Here is a 23,002-nt window from a genome sequence, read left to right as displayed (position 1 = left end):
CTTAAAAGGGGTGCTATCTGATTATCGTTCTAACTACTGATATTCACTCTCAGTAGCTCCAACTAGATTGCTTTTTATTGTTATTTTTTAATTTTTTTTTTTTTTTGTCACAGGGTCTTGCTCTGTTGCCCCGGCTATAGTGCAGTGTCGTCACAGCTCACTGCAACCAAGAACTCCTTAGACCCAAGAGATCCTCTTGCCTCAGCCTCCCCAGTAACTGTGACTACAGGTGTGCACCACCATGCCTGGCTAATTTTTTCTATTTTTTTGTAGAGTTGAGTTCTTGCTATGTTGCTCAGGCTGGTTTTGAACACCTGGCCTCAAGTGATCCTCCTGCCTCAGCCTCCGAGAAGTGAGCCACTGTGCCCAGCCAACAGATTGCTTTTAGACCCTAACCTTGAGAACAAGCATTTACTTATATATTAATTCAGGTAACTTCAATTGAATAATTAAAAGAATAAAATAATGCTATCAGTTTTCTCTATACTATAGCATTCTACCATGTACCACATTTCATATCACAAGAGTTATATTCTATCAATTCTATTATTAGCTTCTACATAAAAAATTTTACAGAAGCATCAATTTCCAGTTTAGTAAAACGAAGAATAATTTCTGTGCACAACTTCAAAAATGAATGAACATCTCTAACAAAATGCACACTGACGATACCTAAGTTTGCCCTTTATTGAGGTGAAGGGGAAGAAAAAAGAAGTAACAAAGGAATGCAGCAGCTAAAAAAAAAACAGAATTGAAGGAACATGGCAAGGTGACAAGTGACTGAAAGTGAAAGAGAAAAAAATGAAGAGAATTTAAGAGCAGAAATGGAAAAATGGCAGGAAAAGAAAAATAAAAATTTGACAACAAATTTACTGTAAACTTCTGGTAGAGACTCATATAGACTACATAAATTTCATTCACAGGGTGTGGCATATTTTACAGTATTCAAATATAAGCGTAACACCAAAAGAATCTGCGGAATGAGAATTTACCATTAGATCCTCACCTCCGGGCACCGTGGGTTGGCTTTATTCAGTGCGTGGGAGCAGGCATTCACCGCATGGGCCAGTTCTTGCTCCAAAAGACAGTGAATTGTGGCTGCATCACAAATCCTAAAAGCAAAAATGAAACAAAGGAACAAAAAACTTTTTTGAGCATTGCTGATATTTTTTGAAGTGTAGAAGTGGTAGGATAAAACAAGTAAAAAAAAATAAAGATAAATTTAAAAAAATTTTTTTACATGGTTGCTCAATTAGGAATGGCAAGGAATAGATTTACAAGTTCAAAACCCCATTGCAACAAAGAGTTTTAAATTGAAAATCTTCATATAAAAAGTTAGGCTTAGAATCAGACATAAGCATATCAAAGTGCTATTTGAGAGAACAAAATATAGTAATACTTCATTTTGCAGAATCATTGGAAAGTGAAAGGGATCACAAATATTAAGAGTAGAAACTTGTCTTTCCTTTGCTGAAACTTCAAATACAGCAGATTAGAGGAAGAACATTACCACGTACATGCAAAGTGATTTATAAGCATCGTCTGATTAAATATTCACAGCCTTAAAAGGTAGCTATAATTCATTTTCTCCACTTCATAGATGAAGACATCGAGACTCAGAGAGATTTAGTATGTATACAGAGCTAACAAGTGGTAGAGCCAGGCTTTGAATCTGTGTCTATCCAACTCCAGAGACTGTTGTGCCACAGTCCTCTTATATCCAAACCTCTAAGTCCTAGAAAGACAAACTCTTGGAATGCACTAAGGCCAAAGAAGAGACAGGAGGAAAAGTTCCTCTGACTGCTAGAAAATGATGTAAGGCTTGCAGATAAGCAAGAAGGCAAGACTATTCAAACGCTTTTTGTTTCTCACATCTTCATAGAGAAGACTTTCAAACTGGGAAGGACAGAACAAGAAAAGGGACAGAAGCCCTATGTTGTCAAATCAAGAGTAAAGGAAAAGAGTTGGATTCTTAAGGATCATACACAATTGACATCCAAGGCACAAAGGAACTTGCTAATGTCACCTCAGCATTATTGTCAATAACCTTGAAAAATCATGAAGGATGGGCTATTTATTAGAAGAACAGAGATGGGTAAATGTTATTCTAACTTTCAAATAAAGGGAAAGAGGTAGATCAACTTCAGATCAACATTTCCAACTGCCTGTTGAAACTCCTCTCAGGTATTTCTAATGTAACTTAAATTCTGAAGTCCACGTGGAACCCATCATTTTTCCTCTCAAACCTGCTCCTCTGCCTGAATACTATGGCTCCTTTAAAGGCACCACAATCCACCCAGCCATTGACTGGAAACCTTAAGGTCATCCTGTCTCCTAATTCATGCCCACATACCAATTTTAGATCCTAAACTGTCTCAAATCTCTTTTCTCCTTTCCATCTCTACGGCTTTAATCCATCATTTCTTCTCAGGACTATTCCTGCAGCACCCCACCCCAGCTTTGCTGTCTTCCAAAAAAATCCTCCATGCTACTTCCAGAGCCATCCCATAAAGATCTGGCCCTTCCTCACCTCTCCATCCACATTTTCCACATTCTTGAATATACTACACCAACCTCTTAGTCACCCCGAACTCTCTGAGATTTCCTGAAAGTAGCAAGAACTTACACCCCTCTGGGCCTCTGCTAAGAGGTGACTTTTTCCAGGCAGCCCTCCTTCACAGCCTCCTCTGTGTGTTCGCAGAGGCCACTGGGTGCCCTGTGACAGCACTTTGGCCACACTTCTCTGTCCCACTCATCTGTAAGCAAATGAAGCAGGGCCATAACGTAGTCATCTTGGTATCTCCTGTGCCTAATCTGGTGCTTGGCCATATAAGGGGCTCAGAAATATTTATTGAATATTGGATGAAATTCTGAAAAAAGACAAGTGAACTTTTTGCAAAATTTAAAAACAGGAGGAACCCAACTAGGTTGACCACAAGCAAGTCTGGCCAACTTTCACTTCCTTTTTGCGGTAAGGTTATTTGATTGGTTCACAGGATGATAAAATGGGAAAAATATTCTGGCTTCAAGAAAACACTGTATATTGGAGGCCCCAGAAGTTGTCTGTGGTATCTCAAAGACACTTATTTACCCTAAAACTAATATCCCTGCGGCTAAGAAACAGAGATGTACAGAATGCAGTGATGTGGATTTGGCTGAATAAATATTCAGTTTTTTTCCCTTTCTTCTGAGCTACCCAGTATCTTACAGTTGTAATATTTTATTCTAATTCTGAATATTTGTCCAGCAGTTGGGAGTGTATATCTTTTTTTTTATATCTCTAATATCTCATATATTCTAGGTATCTAATAAATATTTAAAGAGGAGAGTAAGGCAGGAGAAGGAGGACAAATGGCAACAGGAGGGAGGGAGAGGAAGCAAGTGAGCCCCACAACCACTGAACCTTGCTTTCCTTCTTCTCTTTTTCAACATTTTTATCAGTGACCAGATGACACCTTTATCAGTGACCAGTCCCTCATCCCCTCTGAAGTTTGCTCCTGGTTATAGTGATTTTGATTTTAATGCTCATAAGACTTGTTTTGTTTTTTAATCTTCTCCCTTTCTGTCTGCCAAAATGAATTTATGTGTGGTCTCAAAATGTTATAGATCTGTTGGAAACTGATTCTTGGATTCTTTTTTTTTTTTTTTTGCCCCTGACTCTCCCTGGGAACAGGGTTATTGTTTAGACGTCCTTCTACATTACGTAAACATCTGATTAATAATTATAAGGCAACATATAAGTAGGCAGTATAGCATAATCATTGTGTATAAAGTGGGGAAATAAACAATAATGGAAGGAGTATGATGTGGCAGGGTAAGTTAGGCATTGTGTTTCAAGACATCTAAGGTCTGGACGCAGAGGACACGTGTGTGTGTGTGTGTGTGTGTGTGTGTGTGTGTGTGTGTGTGTGTGTGTGTTGGAGAGGACCTAATAGAGCAGGACAGCAATTGTGAGGCACAAATGTTGTATCTCTTGATACCACAAACTACTGAAACCATGTGTTACCATTAAAAAAACAAAACTGGCTGAGACCAGAGTTCTCATAGTCTAAAAAGCCAGCAGAGCTTCCATACCTAGTAATGAGCTCCTCTGCAGCTTGGGAGCACAGCTGCATCTGCGACACCTCTTCCGTGGCCAAGTCGATGGCGTGGTGGATGTACAAATGGGTTCGAAGAACTGGTTTACCGGAGTCACACTTCTGTTTATCTTCCCAAGACTTCAGAGTGCTTTCAAAGGCCTATTTAAAGTCAATATTGCAATGAATTGTTAGTTTAGAACTCTGAGGCCCATATAAATGTGTACTTAGGTAGAACTACGATTGCTTTTTCTCTAATCTAACACCTCATTAAATAAATTGCAAGCATACAAAAAGATACTTTAAAGTTTTCCAGTGTACCACAACAAACAAAAAGTAATGGAGTCCATGATGATGACTATATCACAGAAAAGTTGAAAGAAAGATTTTATACTTCAATCTTTACTATTTTATATATACTAGATGGGAGGAATATTGGCAGTCTTATTTGCTAAAAGTTGACCTTAATTAAAAATATATACTCTTGGAAAAGCAAAACTATGGAGACAGTAAAAAGATCAGTGATGAATAGGTAGAGCACAGGGAATTTTTAGGGCAGTGAAACTATTCTGTATGACACTATAATGGTGGATACTAGTGATTATACCTTTGTCCAAACCCACAGATGTAAAACTCAAAGAGTAAACTATGGACTTTGGTTAAAGATAATGCATCAATATTGGCTCATTGATCATAACGAATGTGTCACATTAATGCAAAGTGTTAATAATACGGGAATTTATGTATACATGGAAGAGAGAGGAGGAAGTATGCGGGAATATAAATTAGAATTCTCTGTACTTTCTGTTCAATTTTTCTGTAAACCTAAAACTGCTCTGAAAAAACAAAGTCTTAATTTTTAAAAAGCTATTATAAATAAATATTTGTTCATATTTAAAACCACAATGACCTCAATGTCAGATTTAAAAGACAATTTAAATCTTTTTCTTTGTCTTCTATTTTGCAGAACAATTTAAGATTTTTAAAAAACAACTTGATAAAATTCTAGAAGCACGTTCTTTGTTACATACTCTGTCCCTTGTTAGCATCTGAGCTCTGTTTTTGTGCACAATCTTGATAATCCCTGGAGGCTGAACCCATGCTTCACCATCCACCTGCACTGGGACTCCCTCATCGCCAAATATAGTGATTTTTACTGTACGGCACTGAAATAAAACAGACAAGTTATTTTTGAGTACAAATCATCCTCAGAAACTGACACTCAATCTGCATTCCAGCTTGACTATTAGTCTGTTCTGTCGGATGGAATGCTATGCTCTACCACTTACAATGACATGGTAACAACTCACATGACAAGAAAGTCAATATTTTATAGATGAATATCCAATGCAGGAGTCATTCGGAATAGCTTCCCCCCAACCCTCTGTGGCCCAAGGAGTGCAGTCAGGTTTGATTAGACGAACCAACCTGGGCTATTCGATGATGCTGCAATTTAATGACCCTTGAAACTGCCATTTGCATGCTATCAAATATTGCAACGACTTCCAGGATCTTGTCATCAAATGACGGTGCAGCAAATATCTGAAAGGAAAAACTACATTACATTTCCACTGAAGGTTTAGGTGAAGTGGTGCATCAAGCAATGTAAACTCTGATATATAGAGATATATTTAAAACTTATAAAAATAATAAGCATAACCATAAAAAAATATTAGGCAATGAAAATCCAAGAAAAAAAATCTCTGAAGATGGCTTAAAATAAACAATTATAGTTAAAAAAGGGTTTTCAAACACATATGGATATGATATGCATGTATCTCTTAAAGTACTCTTTGGACCAGTGAACTAATGTATTTCTAAATAATTTATCTAGGTCTAAAATGTGTTAAATATCTGTTCATACATAATGCAAATGTCTTGATAAGATGCTGCATGTAATTTTGGGAAATCTAAAAAACCAGAAAGGTGATAGAGTTTCATGAGGTTAAAATTAATGAACATGCAAATTATAATCCAATTCACTTGGTATATCCTAAGGAAATCTTTCAAGGTGTTACAAACAATATGCACACGTGCTTTATATTTTAATACAACAAATTTTTAGGGTGCTTGAGAGTATGGAAACAGAAGCTTCAGAGGATAAAAATCATGTAGGCTTACTTTGCCTTTATATTAGATGCATTTTCACAAAATCAGTTTACTTTAAGGCTGTGTTATTTTGTCTTTTTTACTTTCTCTTTTACTATATCATAAATAACATGCTTCTGAAAAAATATTCAATATAAAGTAGTATCCTAATTAAAACTTTCACTGAAAATATCAGGACATGAATTTGCTAACATTGATAATTTCTTATAATTTTTGTTAACAGATTGCCTCAATTTAAAGCCTGCCTCTGCTATTTACTAACTATGGAAATTTTGCCTCAGTTTCTTCAGTGGTAAAATTCAGATAAAAAAAATGTGGACATTAAATAATGAACATGAAGCCATGAAGCTCTTACAATATCATCTGACTTCTTAGTGGGTGCTCAAGGATTGTCAGTTTTATTTATCTTTTTTTTTTTTTTTGAGACAGTCTTGCTGTTGTCTTGGCTAGAGTGCAATGGCGTCATCATAGCCTATAACAACCTCAAACTCCTGGGCTCACGCAATCCTCCTGCCTCAGCCTCCCGAGTAGCTGGGAGTTCAGGCATGCACCACCGCCACTGAGCCAGGCAATTTTTCTATTTTTAGTAGAGACAGGGGCGGGGTCTCATTCTTGCTCAGGCTGGTCTTGCTTCAACTCCTGATCTCAAGCGATCCTTCCGCCTCAGCCTCCCATAGTGTTAGGATTACAGGTGTGAGCCACCGCACCCAGCCAGCTTTATTTACCTTAAATCTCACTGATTTCTCCCCTTTAAAATATTTAAGAGTAGTCAGAGGTTGACAAAAAATGTTGGCTGCCAGTGTAAGTTTTTATATGCCAATAGAATTAAAACATATTCATATCATAAAAATTACAAATACTTTCCAATTTATCTTATACTTTAATCCCTGCCTGTCCATTTAAGAGCCCTGAGAAAATGTGTCAGTGGGAACCATTATATCATTATATCATAAGCTCAATCAATGTATGTGACTCTTCAAATAAAGTTTGAAATACTACATTTCCTCATTTTATTGTTATATTTACTTTAACAATTGTGCCATCTCTTACATTCTTTTCAGAGCAATTACATTTGTGAGGTTGTGTTTTTTAATTTTTTTTAATATAGGAAAGTATACAAAGAAAATAAAAATAGCCCAAAATCTTACTGGCCAAATGAGCCTTCTTAATATTTCTAAAAAATATATATATGTACTTACACACACACACACACACAAGCTTAGAAAATGAAGAGTACTGAAAGGTGTTGTGCTAGGCAGAATAATGCCCCCTGCCCACCCCAAAACTGTCCAGTCCCAGTCCCCCGGACCTGTGAATGAATGTGTTACCTTACATGGCAAAAAGGAGCTTTGCAGATGTGATTAAATTAAGGACCTGGAGATGGGGAGATTGTCCTCAATGATCTGCATGAGCCCAGCATAATCACAAGAGTCATTAAAAGCAGCAGAAGAAACAGATCGGGAGGTCAGAGCATGCAACATGAGGATTCGGCCTGCCTCTGTTGACTTTGCAGATGGAAGGAAGAACGTGGGCAGCCTCCAAAAGCTGGAAAGGGCAAGGAAACATTCTCCCCAGAGCCTCCAGGAGGAAACACGGTCCTGCTGACACCTCGATTTTAGCCTGGTGAGACCGTGTCAGACTCTATCATATAGAACCGTAAGGTGCTAAATCGGTGTGATGTGCTAAATTTGTGTTAATTCGTTACAGCAGCAGTAGAAAACACAGGTAGGAAAATAAAGTAAAACCTTCATTTCTTTATTTTCTAAATCTACCAGCCCCAAAGTAGATTCTTCTGTGTTCATCCAGAAAATTATCACATACATCCCAAGATATGCATACCTATATATTTAACATGAGAAAATTTAGAGTCTATCCACAAGAGACCATTCAAATAAAATCTTAAGTCTATTCCACACCTCATCTTCTGTAAAATATTCTGACATGAAATTAAATTACTATTAAAAAGCACATTTTAAAAAGTGAAGTAATTCAATTATTTTTGAGGAAACAAACTGTTTAGTCCCTTTATGCTACTTACATCATCCTCTTTAGTTCCACCCCAGAAGTTCGTGCCTCCCGCATAGCTGGGGATGTTCAACACCGCTATGCCTTGCAAACTGGGGAGAGGAATATACTGCCCATCACACTGTAAGGTAAAAAACTTAAGAGGTTAGGTAAAACGGGCAAAACCACTGATTTGGAAGATAGTAAAATACCAAAGACAAAAGGCCATGGAGCAGAATGCGTTGGTAATGTCTGCTTTCCTGTTAATACATTCCTACATGTTGCAAAAGGTTTTATCTTACTTTTTTAATTAAAAATTTAAAAGTGTAAATAACCATAGCAGGAGCCGTTACAGAAAACTGATTTTTAAAAAAATGTTATACCTCTTTCCTCCAAAGCCAGGCAGTACTTTTCTTGAGTCTTTTTCAAGTCACTTATGATATTCTCACTTGTACTGTAGTCCTCTCTGTACTTATTTTAAGGATGCTTTTAAAAGCAGGCTGCGTAAGGGCAGAATCTGGTCTACCCATCTCACTTAGCACCTCTCACAGTCCTGGTACACTGCTGGTGCTCTATAACCACCTGGGGACTCGCTAAACTCAAAAGCTGACTTGTTCAAGTAGTCAGAACCAAAGCCACGCGAAAATACATTACCACTTAAAGGGGGTGGGAGGGAAGGATATGGCTGCTGAAATGACATGACGTGAATAAATTCTTACTGAATAAAAGCAGAATTGTTACCTTTTCATGAATGTTGTTTCTTAAATTAATTTTTAAAAATTAAATTAATGCTGTTTGCTTTTTTTGCACATAGCTGGTGTTCAATGCATATTTGTTTTTTCTTTAGAGATGCTCTGTCACTCAGGCTGGAGTGCACTGGCACAATCAAAGATCACTGCAGCCTCAAACTCCTGGGCTCAAGCAATCCTCCTACCTCAGCCTCCCAAGTAGTTGGGACTACAGGTACATGCCACCATGCCTGCCTGGCTTCATTCTATTAACTCTTAAATAAAGCCTAGTTAACTATTAAGGTGACAGTCAGTTAAGAAACTGATTTTTTTAATTACTAAAGAAAAATTAGCATAATTATATTATATAAATTATATGATGATCATATTTAATATTTTAATCAGCATTTAAACCGAACCAGTTAACATTTTCTAAGTGAACATTTAATCCAATTGGAAGATTTAAGCCTTCATTTTAAAAGAGAAGAGGCTGCAGATGTTACACTTAAATATACTACATTTTCATGCAATAATTTCTTATACTAAAAATAACTAACATAATTTTTTAAAAATTGCATTTTAAATTGCAATCAAAATTATCTCCTACCTTTAGAACAAAGGAGAATCCAGTCTGAATCCATTTTCAACCACTTTAAATAACTCAGACTTCATAAATGATTTACCCCCATGTGCATTTTTTACAATTACTTTTTCCCTTTTCAGGAAAACAGTGTTAACCATGAGACCAGGTTGAGCATTTCACATTCAAAGGTCCACACTGTAACCCAGCACCTAGGGGTGTGCCTGACACGTAGCTGGTGTTCAATGTATTTTTGTTAAATGAATACATATTAAATACTTACTAGAATAATAAACTTTTTCTCCACCCAATGCTTTGTGTGCTTTAGAAGAAGCTGTTTTTAAGTCATATGACTAACTTAAAGGAAATAGAAAAAAATAAAAAATACTGTCTCTATAAATATAAGAAGTATTTTTTAAAATAATTCAGAGTAGTCTTTAAAGATTTTAGAAATGAATGCACTTTATTTGCAAGCATAGTATGGAAAAAGAACATTTTCAGAAAGAAGTCTTATGTGCAGTGCTAAATTTAACATACACTTATTAAGCCAAACATCTGGAGTTAAGTGCTTAATATCCATTTTATAGAATCTCATAGGAAAAATAGGAGAAGCACAGATAACAAATTAAGGTCACATGACTCAAAAGTTTTTTATATTCAGGAAAAACTTCAGGAGTGTTCTACTCTTTCATAATCTGCCCTATCATCTCACATTTCCATTTGTGGGTTCATGATGTTGCAAAATGCTACGAAACTACAGTTACAGTGTTTTTCTGATCTTTCTGTGCTTATTTCACCAGGTAATATGGTATGGTGAGTAAGTCTGTCTGTCTTAATTTTATAAGCAATGATAAATCAAACCAGCTGATCATGCAGTTGTTTTAAGAGTGAAAGGTATAATATGCTGATCTTGACCAGGGCATGTAGTTGATAATGAATGAGCCTGGCACCTCTTTAGCCCACATTCCAGTGTTGAGATAACATCTAAAATAATAACACTCTGTTTAAATTGTTGAGCTGTAGACTTAACATTTATACATTTTTCTGTATATGTGATATACTTCAATTAAAAATATCCGGTTATAAAAAGACACAAGAAAGGAAAGACGTGCCTGTCAGCATAGTGATCCCTGGAACAAGAGTAAAAGAAAATAAAATTCACAGAAATTGATAAACTTTTCAGAGCCATGTCCCCAACCTTCTTTTTCCTGTTATGGAAGGAGATTAAATAACGTTTGCTGTTCTTAATTTCCTATTTAAATTAGTAAAATATATTAAAAAATTTAAATGCTCAAAACCTTTTTCTTTTACTAATTTCTTATTAGAAATAATTGGAACAAAAATAAACATATATTTAAATTAAACAATTCTAATTAGTATGAATGTTATTTGCAGGGATCTGTAAAACTTTGTGCATTATAGAATTGGGTCAGAATTTGGAAACTTAAATGAGAAAACCCATTAAAAACCCTCTTCTATAATGTACCCCCATGGCTCTATCTTTTCCTGGGGTACTACCACCACCCCATAGCAGACCCAATTTCTGGAGCTAATGAGGATGACAGTTAAGTGCATCACTCATATCCAGTGTCTATACCTCCTTTAGTACAAAGTTCATCAGCACTTCCATTTTTCCCCTGGAGTATTTAATCACTAATGAAGAGGAATTTAGGTCAAATTAGCTCCACAAATGAAATTATTTTTCTAAGTAAGATAATCTATGTAAGTAAATGTCTTTATTTTGTGATGAACTTACCTCAAGTTGAACCCTTTGTTCTAAATTCTTGTATGACCTCTGTAATAACTCCCGGGTTCCAAGGACCCCATACCACATCAAGTTTTTAGTTCGGCTTCTGAAAATAAATGTTGGCAGGCAATTTCAGGAAACTTTATTTATTTACTTCTTAAGGGCAGAGCAAGCAAAAGAGATAATAAACGAAATTAAAGTAAAATTGCCCTTATGTAATAACATTATTACTATTACCAAAATTACCTGCATTTTTCAGGGTGCTCCTCTCTCTTATTATTAAATTCTAATGAAATTTTTGCATCTAATCCAATCCCAAAGTAATTGTTCATGACACATTTTTCTGAATATCCATCTCTATGATCATAAGGAAAAGTACATAAAAGTCAATTTCAGGTTCATTATAACACTTACAATTTGTACATAAAATAGCACTTAAAACCATTTAAACTTCCATTTCTTATACAAGATGACAAAGTTTAGCAATAATCACTTCCTATTTATGTTCATATGTAGAACTACAGGACATGTGTACAATTTCTGGTGATATAGAGGGAGGATATGAAAAACAAAGCAAAGACAGCTATGGTTTGCTTTTCTATCAATTGTAACAAAATCTTAGTGGTTCTATCTCCTACATAAGTCCCTCACTGCTCATATAAATGAGGATGATTACCGAAGGGTCTTGAAATAAGGAGCCAACACTTTTTTTTTTGATCATTTCCTCCACTTCTACTCTTAACAATGGACAAATATTTATTGAACAAAAAACTACTAGATCCAAAGGTGTTTTGGACAATTTAAAATATGGTAATTGTCCTTGAGGAATGTCATTACAGAAATGAGATATAACAAAAGCAAAATTAAAAATGGAAGTAAAAAGTATATCTTGAACTGTCAAAAAAAATTTTTTTGAGGAGTTTTGAGAAGGAAAGAGATCAGTGTGGGCCAGACACTTCCCAAATAAGTAAACCTAGAAGCTGGATGTGGGAAGATGACAGATTTGGCAAGACTTGAGAAGAAAGGAGGTAAAGGCAATAGCATAAATACAGGTGTAAAGGTGCCATTGAGTAAAATACTCCAGAGAAAGTGAGTAGAGCTGTTCCTTCCTTCCTGAGGGGTGGTCTCAAGAGAGAACAGGCTGAAAAAAGACCTCCCTCAGGGCCAGAGAATGGAAACCACTGTATTTCAAAGGGCTCAATGTGCCCATCATTATCAGCTTTTGAAATGTGCTGACCATCCTTTTTGTATATGGAACCATATTTATTGTAAGGCAATTAAAAATATTACAATTCATATAAAACAGAAACAAGAAAAGCTAAAACAAAATATTCATTATATTTTCTTACACTGAATCTGGATCTGGATCAATAAATGGTGTTGCACCAAAAGGATCAATGTTTGCTAGTAACATTTTATTGATAATGGAACTCCCAGCAATTGAGGCAGCTAGTCCTGCTCTTAAACCTGGACAGAAAAATAAATACATACTGGATCACATGTTAAGAAAAACCAAAAAGAGCCAGTCCACCCAGGCCTACTTTCAAACATCTTGCTCCAAATACATGGTTTTCAGTGCCTATTCTTCTCATTAATCAAAACTAAGAACTATGACATTTGTGAATATACGGTTTTTGATGTTTCCAAGGATCTATATGTTACCATAAAGAATTAAGGAGATGCAGACCTAAATAGAAGTTTTTTTGTGACATTTTCCCATTTACCATCCCAATAATTCCATAACCCCAACAAATACATGTTACTTCCTCTGTCATAGAAAATAAATTATTAAGTTTGTAAAGAATTTACAATAAAGGCTGAATTACCCAAAACGTCATGGAGTTATCACTCCATACTCTCAAAGCATAAACAATACTCAATAGAAAATGTTAAGAAACGTAATAAGGTGAAAACTTAGTTTTGTGTCAAGAAAGTAGTAAAATATTAAATGTACATATTTGTGAATTTTAAAAGAATATATTAATAGAATATAAAAAATGAAGCATCTGTTTTACCTCTGAATATGCAAAACTTCAAATTTATTTCAACATGCTTTCTACTAACTAGTTATGGTATTCAAGGCTAATGAATTTTATGACCTACTCAATCCATTATTAAGGCTAGAAACTCTAAAGTCTGGAGAGAAAACAAAGTAATAGGGGCCTAAGAGAACAAACAAAAAAGGAGAGAACAGTGAAAAAAAATGTCATGCAATTGAGAAACACTAGGAAATTAGAAAAACAAGTCCTGTCTTTACCAAACATTCCTTGTTTCAACAATATTCTCTTCTAAAAGGATTATTATTCATTATTTTAATTAATGCTTAGCTGATTATCAAATAATTAAGATGAATTTTATTGTCATTTAATGTCATAGTTTTGAATATGCTATGGCATACTTTGTTATGCCAATTTCCTTTATGTCTAAACAAGTAAATGCACAAATAAAAACAACAGATTTGATGAAAGTAAAGAAGAATTTGGAAAGGTAAAGAGCCTTACCCTAAGCTGCCCCACAGAAAAGTGTCATATTTTCTAAAATGTTTTAGGGTTAGGCATATTTTCAGCTTCAGCCCAGAGGGGTTATCCTAGGTTCCTGGTTGGAATATAAACATGACCTCTAAACCTGGAGGCCTTGCCAGAGCCAAGCATATTCTGGATTTATCTTTTTTCTTTTAATATTTTTATTGTGATATAATTTACATATCATAAAATTCACCCTTTTAAAGTTTTGAAATAATTCAGTTGTTTGTAATATACACACAAAGTTGCACAACCCTCCCTACTATCTATTAATAATTCCATAACTTTTTTCTTACCCCCCCAAAAAAACCCTGTACCCATTAGCCATCATTTTCCATCCTTCGGAGACCTTCCCCTGCCCCCAATCCCCTGGAAACCACTAATCTACTTTCTGTCTCTATAGATTTGACTATTCTGCACATTCCATATAAATGGTATCATATAATATCTGGCTTTTATGTTCATCTTCATTCGACTGGCTTGTTCTCAAGGGTAATCATATTGTAGCATGTATCTGTGCTTTATTCTTTCTAATGGCTGAATAATATTCCATTGTATAGATATACCACTGTTTGTTTATCCATTCAACTGCTGGATATTTGGGTTGCTTCTACTTTTAGGCTACGAATGGTGCTAAGTTACTGCCAAACTGTTTTTCAAAATGGCTGTACCATTTTATATTCCTACTAACTATGTGTGAAAGTTCTAATTTCTTCACATCCTTGACAATATTTATTATCTGCCTTTTTTGACCCTTACCATCCTGTGGCATAAAGGTGCACCTCATTGTGGCTTTGATTTGCATTTACCTGATGAGTAATGCTGTTGAGCATCTTTTCATGTGTTTTTGGTTATTTGTATAGCTTCTTTGGGAAAATGTCTACTTAGATCCCTTTATCATTTTAAAATTGAGATATTTGTCTTTTTAATGTTGAATTTTAAGAGTTCTTCATATATTCTGGATACTAGTCCCTTACCAGATATATTAATTGCAAATTCTTAAGTTGTCATCTCACTTTCTTGATAGTGTCATTTGAATCACAAAAATCTTTAATTTTGATGAAGTCCAATTTCTCTACTTTTTTCTTTTGTTGTTTGTGCTTCCTGTCATATCTAAGAAACTATTGCCTAACTCAAGGTTATGAACATTTATGCCTGTGTTGTCTTTTTAATAGTTTTATACTCTAAGATCTTATATTTAAATCTTTTTTTAATTTTTTTATTTCAGCACATTATGGGGGTACAAAAGTTTAGGTTACGTATATTGCCCTTGTCCCCCCTCCCCGCCCCCCGAATCAGAGCTTCAGGCATGTCCATCCCCTAGATGGTGTACATGGCACTCATTTTCTTTTTTCTTTTTTTTTTTTTTTTTTTTTGAGACAGAGTGTCACTCTGTTGCCTGGGCTAGAGTGAGTGCCGTGGCGTCAGCCTAGCTCACAGCAACCTCAAACTCCTGGGCTTAAGCGATCCTACTGCCTCAGCCTCCCGAGTTGCTGGGACTACAGGCATGTGCCATCATGCCCGGCCAATTTTTTTTTTCTATATATATATTTTTAGCTGTCCATATAGTTTCTTTCTATTTTTTTTAGTAGAGACGGGGTCTCGCTCTTGCTCAGGCTGGTCTCGAACTCCTGAGCTCACACAATCCGCCCGCCTCGGCCTCCCAAGTGCTAGGATTACAGGCTTGAGCCACCGCGCCCGGCCGGCACTCATTTTCTATGTATACACCCATCCCCTCGCCCCCCCCAACATCTGCCCGACACCTGATTAGGGTTATTCCTAAATGTGCTCTTAGGTGATGATGAGTGAAACCAATTTGATGCTGAGTACATGTGGTGCTTATTTTTCCATTCTTAGGATACTTCACTTAGTGTATTTTCCAGATAGAGCTGGAACTCATTCTATTAAATCTTTTATCTATAATGAGTTAATTTGTATATATGGTGTGAGGTAGAGGTCTAACTTTATCCTTTGCATGATGATATCCTGTTATTCCTAGTACTACTGGTTGGAAAGACTGTTCTCTGTCAAATTATCTTAGCACACGTGTTGAAATTAACTGACCTAAATGTAGGAGTTTACTTCTGTACTCTCAATTTTATTTCATTGATCTGTATGACTGTTCTTATGCCAGCACCATGCAGCCTTGACTACTGGGCTTTGTAGTAAGTTTGGGAAATTGGAAAATGTGTGTGTCTCACTTTTGTTTTTCTTTTTTCCAGATTGTTTTGGCTATTGTAGGTTCTTTGCATTTCCAGATGAGTTTTAAAATCCGCTTGTCAAAAAAACCAGCTGGGATTTGATACGGATTATGTGGAATCTGTAGTTCAATGTGGGGAGTACTGCTGTCTTAATAATATCCAGTTTTTCGAGCCATGAACCCAGATGTTTTTCATTTAGTTAGGTCTGCTTCAATTTCTTTCAGCAGTGTTTTCTAGTTTTCAGTATTTGAGTCTTTCACCTTCTTGGTTAAATTTACTCCTAAGTATTTTCTTGTTTTTGATGCTATTGCAAATGGAATTGTTTTCTTAATTTGATGATCAGAGTACTCATTTCTAGTGTATAGAGATATAATTACTTTTTGTCTATTGATCTTTTATCAGGCAACTTTGTTGTACTTATTTATTAGCTCTAATGGGGTGTGTGTGTGTGTGTGTGTGTGTTCCTTAGGATTTTATATGTGCAAGATCAACCTGTGAAGACATACAGTTTTATTTCTTTCTTTCCAATATTGATGCCTTTAGCTCTTTTTATTTTGCCTAATTGCCCAGGCTGGAACGTCCTGTATAATGTTGAATAGAACTGCCAACAGTAAACATCCTTGTCTTGTTCCTCATCTTGGAGAGACAGCTTTCAGCCTTTCACCATTATGTATGATGCTACCTGTGGGGGGTTTTATAGATGCCCGTTATCAGCCTGATGAAGTTCTCTTTATTCCTAGTTTGTTGAGTGTTTTTTACCACAAGAGAGTTCAACACTTGTTTTTCAAGTATCTCTTTCTTTGCTGATCTTCTGTCTAGTTGTTCCATCCACTGTTAAAAGTGAGGTACTAAAATCTCCAACTATTATTACTGAATTGTGATTCATCTTTAAAAGAGCTTGTAGGAGACAGTGATTTTCAGGGTCTAACTTGGATTCCAATCTGAATGAATCTGGAGGGTTTCCAGTAAGTCAAACAACTGGTACTTAATGAGGCTCCTGAGACACTTGCATTTTCCTCCATCTCCTGCCCCACATTCCTTTGGTTTCCACTAGTAATAGCTTAATCCCAAAGTATATTCCCTTCAGCAGGGCTGGAATAGATGCTTCAGATGTTCAAAAACAAAGCAATATCACTAATCTACAAATGACTACAGAGAGATTTGTGGCTTAAAATCAAAAGGAAAGCTGTGAAGACACGTAAAAGACTGTAGAATATGAGATCAGATTGACTTTGGGTACATAATAAATGCAGATTCCTGGGTTCCACTCTAGAACTACTGAATCACAGGTTCTCAGGGCAGGGCCTAAAAACATGTATTTTATTACTATCTAGGCAATTGTTATATACAGAAGAATCTAAGCAGCTGGATTTTAACTGATACAAGTATATACCAAGAACATTCTCCTAAAGGAACGTTTATCTTTAAGGACACATATTTATAGTTCATGGAAGTGAGTATTTACACAGTTTCACAGAAATACTTAAAAATACACCTTGTTTCAGAATCTGTACTACCTGGGCAGATTATCCTGGTGTTGAGCACAGGGAGATTTTCTTTGCTGGCTGCCACAGCTGGACCAGGAACAGAATCAGTCTGGGAATGGCCATGACTTGCCCGGGAATCTGGAGACCTAGGAGCAGTTTTAACTGTTGGCAAAAAGTCCAGATTAAAGAGAGATAATGATAAAGCTACAAAAATGAGCAAGCCCCTATAAATTTAGGACATAAAATAATTGAATACCTGTTTAATCAATCAGTGGAACTGAAAATATTAATTGAGCTTATATTCGTTTCCATTGTTTTCTTTTTCTTGAGACTTATATGGAGGGAATCTGCCACAGGTGTCTTGATGAGAGATGTCTTGATCTCTCGTCTCAATAGATGGAAATCAGTAAAAAATAGATGTCTATCATAATTAAAGGTCAGGAATACTCAGAATTTGAATACTAACCCACACTTAGAAATAAATTAAGATTTTGAAGCCTGATAATTTTTGAAAATGGAACATATGTGTTAAAATGTATACTAGCATCATTATCCTTTTCACATAAATATTGAGTGAATAATCAAATTTAATTAACGTAATTCCTGGAGCTAACATGTAAAACATGAGTTAACATTGTCTTCAATAAATGGAAAGACAGATAGTATTTATTTTCACGTGAAACCAATATACTTTTCCTGTACTTCTCAATTATTTGTTTAAAATGATGATTTGGCCAAAATAGTTCTAGTATATTCTTGTAAAAGCTCAATATATTTTTTAAATTATTAAAAAACACAATTATTCTCAAAGCAAATAACAAAAAGAAAGATTTAACTCTATCTAAACCGAGGCAATTTAACTCAGAGCAAATAGTACCATTAACTAATTTAGGAGTTATTGGCAGGTATTTTTAAAAAAACACAGTAATTCTCAAACTCGATTTTAAAATACTCTAAAAACTTAATTATCTTCACTCTTCCTAAAACTAATTATACACTAACTATATTAATCTTATACTCTATTCTCTCTGATCAAAAACAGTCTAGTTACACTAAAGAAAAGTAACAGAACAGCCACTCTTTTTTGTTGTTGTTGCTTTTTGATGGATGGGACTCCTGGGGCTAATTTCTAATAAAAACAACTTTTTGACATTCATCTGATAAAAAGCAGAGAGCATACTAATGACTAAGATTGATGTTCCACTGCAGGTAACTAAATTAATGTTTCATGGTTCTTCTTAAATAAAGCAACTCATTGATCATATTAACATACTGTATTTGTCATATCTCAGAAATATGAATTATTACATAATTTAATAATGGTACAATGAATGTGCTTGAAAAAACAATGATTATTTAATGCAGAAACACATCTACTATTGCTACTGGTTTCCTCATAAGTTGGATTACTAGCCAAAATTAAGATTAAATACTGTACCATTAAAGGCTTTTCAAGACGTATGTCTATTTCAATATCAGTATCTGTAGCATTATATCTAAATTTTTTAATATCTTTTACAAACTACAATGAAAGTGTCAAGTTTAAGAGAGTATGGTAAGACAGGATGACAGCTAGTTGGAAAACCATTAGCAATGAGTGCTGAAAAACCAATCCTCCAAACAGAGGCATCATCTTAGGGGGGGTATCAAACAGCATCCTGTAAGGACACCATAGTCAGCCCTGCTTTAGTCAACATTTTTTAATGGATGAAAACATCTAAGGCCTGCTTATCAAATTCACAGATGGAATAAACTTCAGCTGATAGAATCAAACTTCAAAAGATCTTCATAGGATGAAATGATAGATCTAAATAAAAAAGATAAAAGTTCATAGGGATGTGTGTAAACGACTATAATTAGGTTTTAAAAAAAATCTTGGGTACTCTTTGTAACACCCAAAATGTCCAGAATGAGTTATTGTATGAATATCAATGTGCTATCACAGTACAGAAAATATCTCAAGAATTTTGTTCAAAATGGTACATTACATTTTAAGACAAACATTGCACTTAGGATAAATCATCTGGAAAAGAAGGCGTAAGGTGTGGGAAGGAGATCTAATGCCATGAAAGCTGTTTTCAGTATTATTTAAGGGCTGCCACATGGAAGAACAAGATACAGTTCCAGAGGCAGAGTCATCCTCAATATAGTGAAATAATGTATGTGAAATTAATCTTCAAACTAACCATAAGCACTACACAAATGCCAGTAGTCATTACTGTCAACACTAATAAAACCTAATAATTAATGCAATCATGTGTAGAAATTTAAGGGAGAAAATAGAAAACTCAATACAAAGAATAACTTTCTAACAATTAGAGCTGACCATAAGAGTGGGATGTATTGAAATTGAGAGGTCCAAGGCTCAATGACCATCTGTCCAGAAGATCCTACAATGTGCCTGCATTGGGTTGAATGCTGAACACATGAGGTCTTCAAGGTCTACTTTCAAAGTCTTTAAGTCTTTTCAAGTCTTCTAAATACAATCAAGGAATATTCTCTCAAAATCAATGTAATTAGTACAGCAGCAGCAGCAGTAATAGCAATAATAATAATAATGACAGCAAACACTCATACAGCACTATGTACCAGACACCATTCTAGGCACTTTATGCATAATAACTTATTTAACTTTTACAACAACTCAGTGCAGTAGGTGCATTATTTTCTCCATTTTAGAGTTGAGGAAACTACAGAGAGGTTAAGTAATTTGCTCATGTTTACATGTAATGAAAGTAAAAGCAAAAATGTAATGACTGCAAATAGTTCTGATACAATTATGTTGACTTTTATGAGTACTGTGTATTTATTTTCATATTATCTTCTCATCTTCATTAGTATTTTACTTTCTGCTTTGTTTTATTCCAGTAAGTCAGAAACTTTTCCCTATACAACGTAAAATATTAAAAGTTACATTATCTTCAATTATAAAAAAAAGGTAGAGAAACAGTTAACATTCTTTAGGCAATTACATATTAATTTCCTTGCAAAAATAAATTTGGCAAAGAAAGGGTTGTAACTACAAGTCCTGTGATTTTAAAGCTTAATTTATTGATATGGACCATCAACCTAGAAGGGTGATGAATGGAACTTAAAGGCTGAATCATTTAAATGCCAAATTTTGTGTGGCCTGCAGTTTTCTTACATGTCAAAGGAACCTGTGGGCTAAAATAGATTAAAATTGGATGATTTAGGTGTTTCTCCCCTCTTTCTTTAGGAAAACCAAGATATTTAATCATTCTTAGTCCCATAAACCTTAGTTTACTCTTATGAATCCCTAAATTACATGATAAGAGAGGGTGTGAGAGGACCCGACAATACTCTAAATGATCTGTTATTGTTTAGTATTCATGAATAGCTAAGCTTTAACTTCCAAAAGCCTTTTCAAAAAGGAAAATACAAATAGTTTATTTCAAACTGATAAGCCTTTTGAAAACTAAAAACAAAATTACATTTTCTTTAATTCAAAATAATTTTATCGTAGTTTTCTTACCAGCTAATGAGTCTTTTGTATCATCGTCTTTAGATTCATCGGTTTCGGTACTATCATAATCGGACGACTGAGTAGCTGGCTCACAGGGGTGAACTGTCTGATCGTCCATTACTTTAAGTAGTAAGAAGATAAATATGTTCAGACAAGTAACAGCAAAACTTATTCGTATTAAGATATGCTCAGGAAAGGAAAATTAAACATATGTCAAAAGAAATTCCATATTTACAAAGAAACACTATTTAGGCAATAAACTTGATGGGGATGTCTGTAAGTACTAGAGATTATTAAACTAAATAGAGTTGTTAAAATTATACGTCTATCAGAATAAAAGATAAAATAAGAATTTTAGAGACTGTAATACAAGTCCAATTATAAATTATGACCTATAAGGGAATTTTTGAACATTCATCATTCATATTAAAATTAACTTCTACTACTAAAATTCTAAGAGAAGTATATATATTAATATAAAATTTAAAATATAGGCAGAGTTTTTATAAATTCTTAATAAAGCAACATAAACATTTAGGAAATTAACGTTTAAGTAGTTTCTATATTTTCAAAGTAGTTTACAGGTTTGATTTTCTCTAAGAATTAAACAGATTCCAGTTAAGTTAAAAATATTTAAAATTTCAGAAACATCACTTAAACTAATTTTCTATTTTAGTTTAGAAATGTTTCAACTTAATTTATTTCTGAGATTTTATTTTATGCATCAATATGTTGATTCTTACTACTACTACCAAAACAATATATACGACTAAGTATAAATTTCATTTCAATGACTTTATCTTCTATCTTGTCTTACAAAAATTTTTTTTTTAATTGTGTCCACTCTGACCACTATGAAAACTGTTACGCTTGCAGTAGGAATGCTGCTAACTTCTTCCAAAGCCAATTTCGTTAACATGTACCTTTTCCAGCTTCTTCGATGACTTGCCTCACTGCCTTCTTCAAACTGTTGGCCCGAAGCATTATTTCCCTTGGTCTGACGGCTTTCTGGGAGGCAGGTTTTGTAATGTCATCTGCGAGCTGTTCCTTGCTTTCACCTAAGGATTCTTCACTCGAAGATTCCACAGCATCTTCCTCCACAATGAGAGGGCCAATGCCCGGGAGGACGGGAGCAGCCTGGGAATCTGCGTGCAGAGCCTGGAGCAGTTGTTCAAGCTTCTCGTTTAGGACTGAACACTGAGCAAACCAAAATACGGCAATGTTTAGAAAACAAAACAAAAAGAAATAAGATCGGCAGACAAAATACAAGAAATTTTTATGTAAGATATTTTAAAGTTTAATCACTAAAGAGAAAAATACTAAAATTCAAATGGCTATCACCTGTAATTTTGTAGATGTTTGGATCAGGAAGCACCTAATTGTAAAATCTCCATTTAGTAGAGATAGAAAATAATAATTTAAATGAATGATTTTTGATTTAGAGGGAAGATGTATATGTTGATGTCTACTAAATATTAATAATTTATAATTTTTAAAAAGTTAGCACAATTCTTATGTCATTTCATTGATTTATGCTTCCGGGACTATTCAGACTCTATTTCATGGGTAAAAATCTTTACAACCTTTGTTGTAAGAACACAACAGACACTTTACTATAAAGTGATACACTACATAAAAAATTACATACTACACAAAATTTTCTATGTATTATACAAAACACTAAACTTTTTTTTTTTTAAGTAATTGAGTCATGACATTATTTTGAGTATCACAAACTGCAGGTCTGGCTGAGTCTTGGCAAGCTCACCTTCAAATCAGTGGTTTGCAAAGGAGTAAACAGTGCCTAGGAGATTATCAGCTCCAAGAAAGTACAAGAAGGAAAATGCATAAGGATAAGGAGGGAAAAGAAGAGTGATGCAGAAAGAAAAACAAGCAGTAGGCAGGTCCTTGTTTCTTTCTGCTTTTCTTGTATTACTAGGTGTGAAGAAGCATTTAGGATTCTACTCCCAATATAGCTTTTATCTCCACACAGTTCCCAGTCCCTTTCCTCCTCCACCTATTTGTCTTTAATGACATGCAGAGACAAAGTTCCAGCAGAAATAA

The 23,002-nt window shown here is 34.8% G+C and overlaps 1 protein-coding gene and 1 long non-coding RNA gene across 5 annotated transcripts in view; one reads left to right on the top strand and one right to left on the bottom strand.

Moving 5' to 3' along the window:
- Window positions 1-23,002, bottom strand: part of DGKH (diacylglycerol kinase eta) — a 159,938-nt gene that overhangs the window by 11,511 nt on the left and 125,425 nt on the right. For all 4 annotated transcript variants that reach the window (XM_045566816.1, XM_045566814.1, XM_045566815.1 and 1 more), the window contains 11 exons: window positions 21,862-22,135; window positions 20,948-21,058; window positions 17,485-17,616; window positions 12,594-12,711; window positions 11,491-11,601; window positions 11,254-11,350; window positions 8,224-8,331; window positions 5,505-5,618; window positions 5,108-5,242; window positions 4,075-4,238; window positions 1,007-1,112 (listed from right to left, as the gene is read on the bottom strand). In XM_045566816.1, coding sequence (XP_045422772.1) covers window positions 1,007-1,112; window positions 4,075-4,238; window positions 5,108-5,242; window positions 5,505-5,618; window positions 8,224-8,331; window positions 11,254-11,350; window positions 11,491-11,601; window positions 12,594-12,711; window positions 17,485-17,616; window positions 20,948-21,058; window positions 21,862-22,135 — 1,470 coding nt within the window. The remainder of the gene's footprint in view (window positions 1-1,006; window positions 1,113-4,074; window positions 4,239-5,107; window positions 5,243-5,504; window positions 5,619-8,223; window positions 8,332-11,253; window positions 11,351-11,490; window positions 11,602-12,593; window positions 12,712-17,484; window positions 17,617-20,947; window positions 21,059-21,861; window positions 22,136-23,002) is intronic.
- On the top strand, window positions 9,122-22,447 carry LOC123648899. The gene is made up of 2 exons (XR_006738815.1): window positions 9,122-9,152; window positions 21,871-22,447. It is a non-coding gene; the product is annotated as an uncharacterized LOC123648899 (long non-coding RNA).

This window comes from Lemur catta, chromosome 13, assembly GCF_020740605.2.
Source record: "Lemur catta isolate mLemCat1 chromosome 13, mLemCat1.pri, whole genome shotgun sequence".
Classification (NCBI taxonomy): Eukaryota; Metazoa; Chordata; class Mammalia; order Primates; family Lemuridae; genus Lemur; species Lemur catta.
Note: the sequence above shows the minus strand (reverse complement) of the source record. Positions and strands in the feature narration are given on the sequence as shown.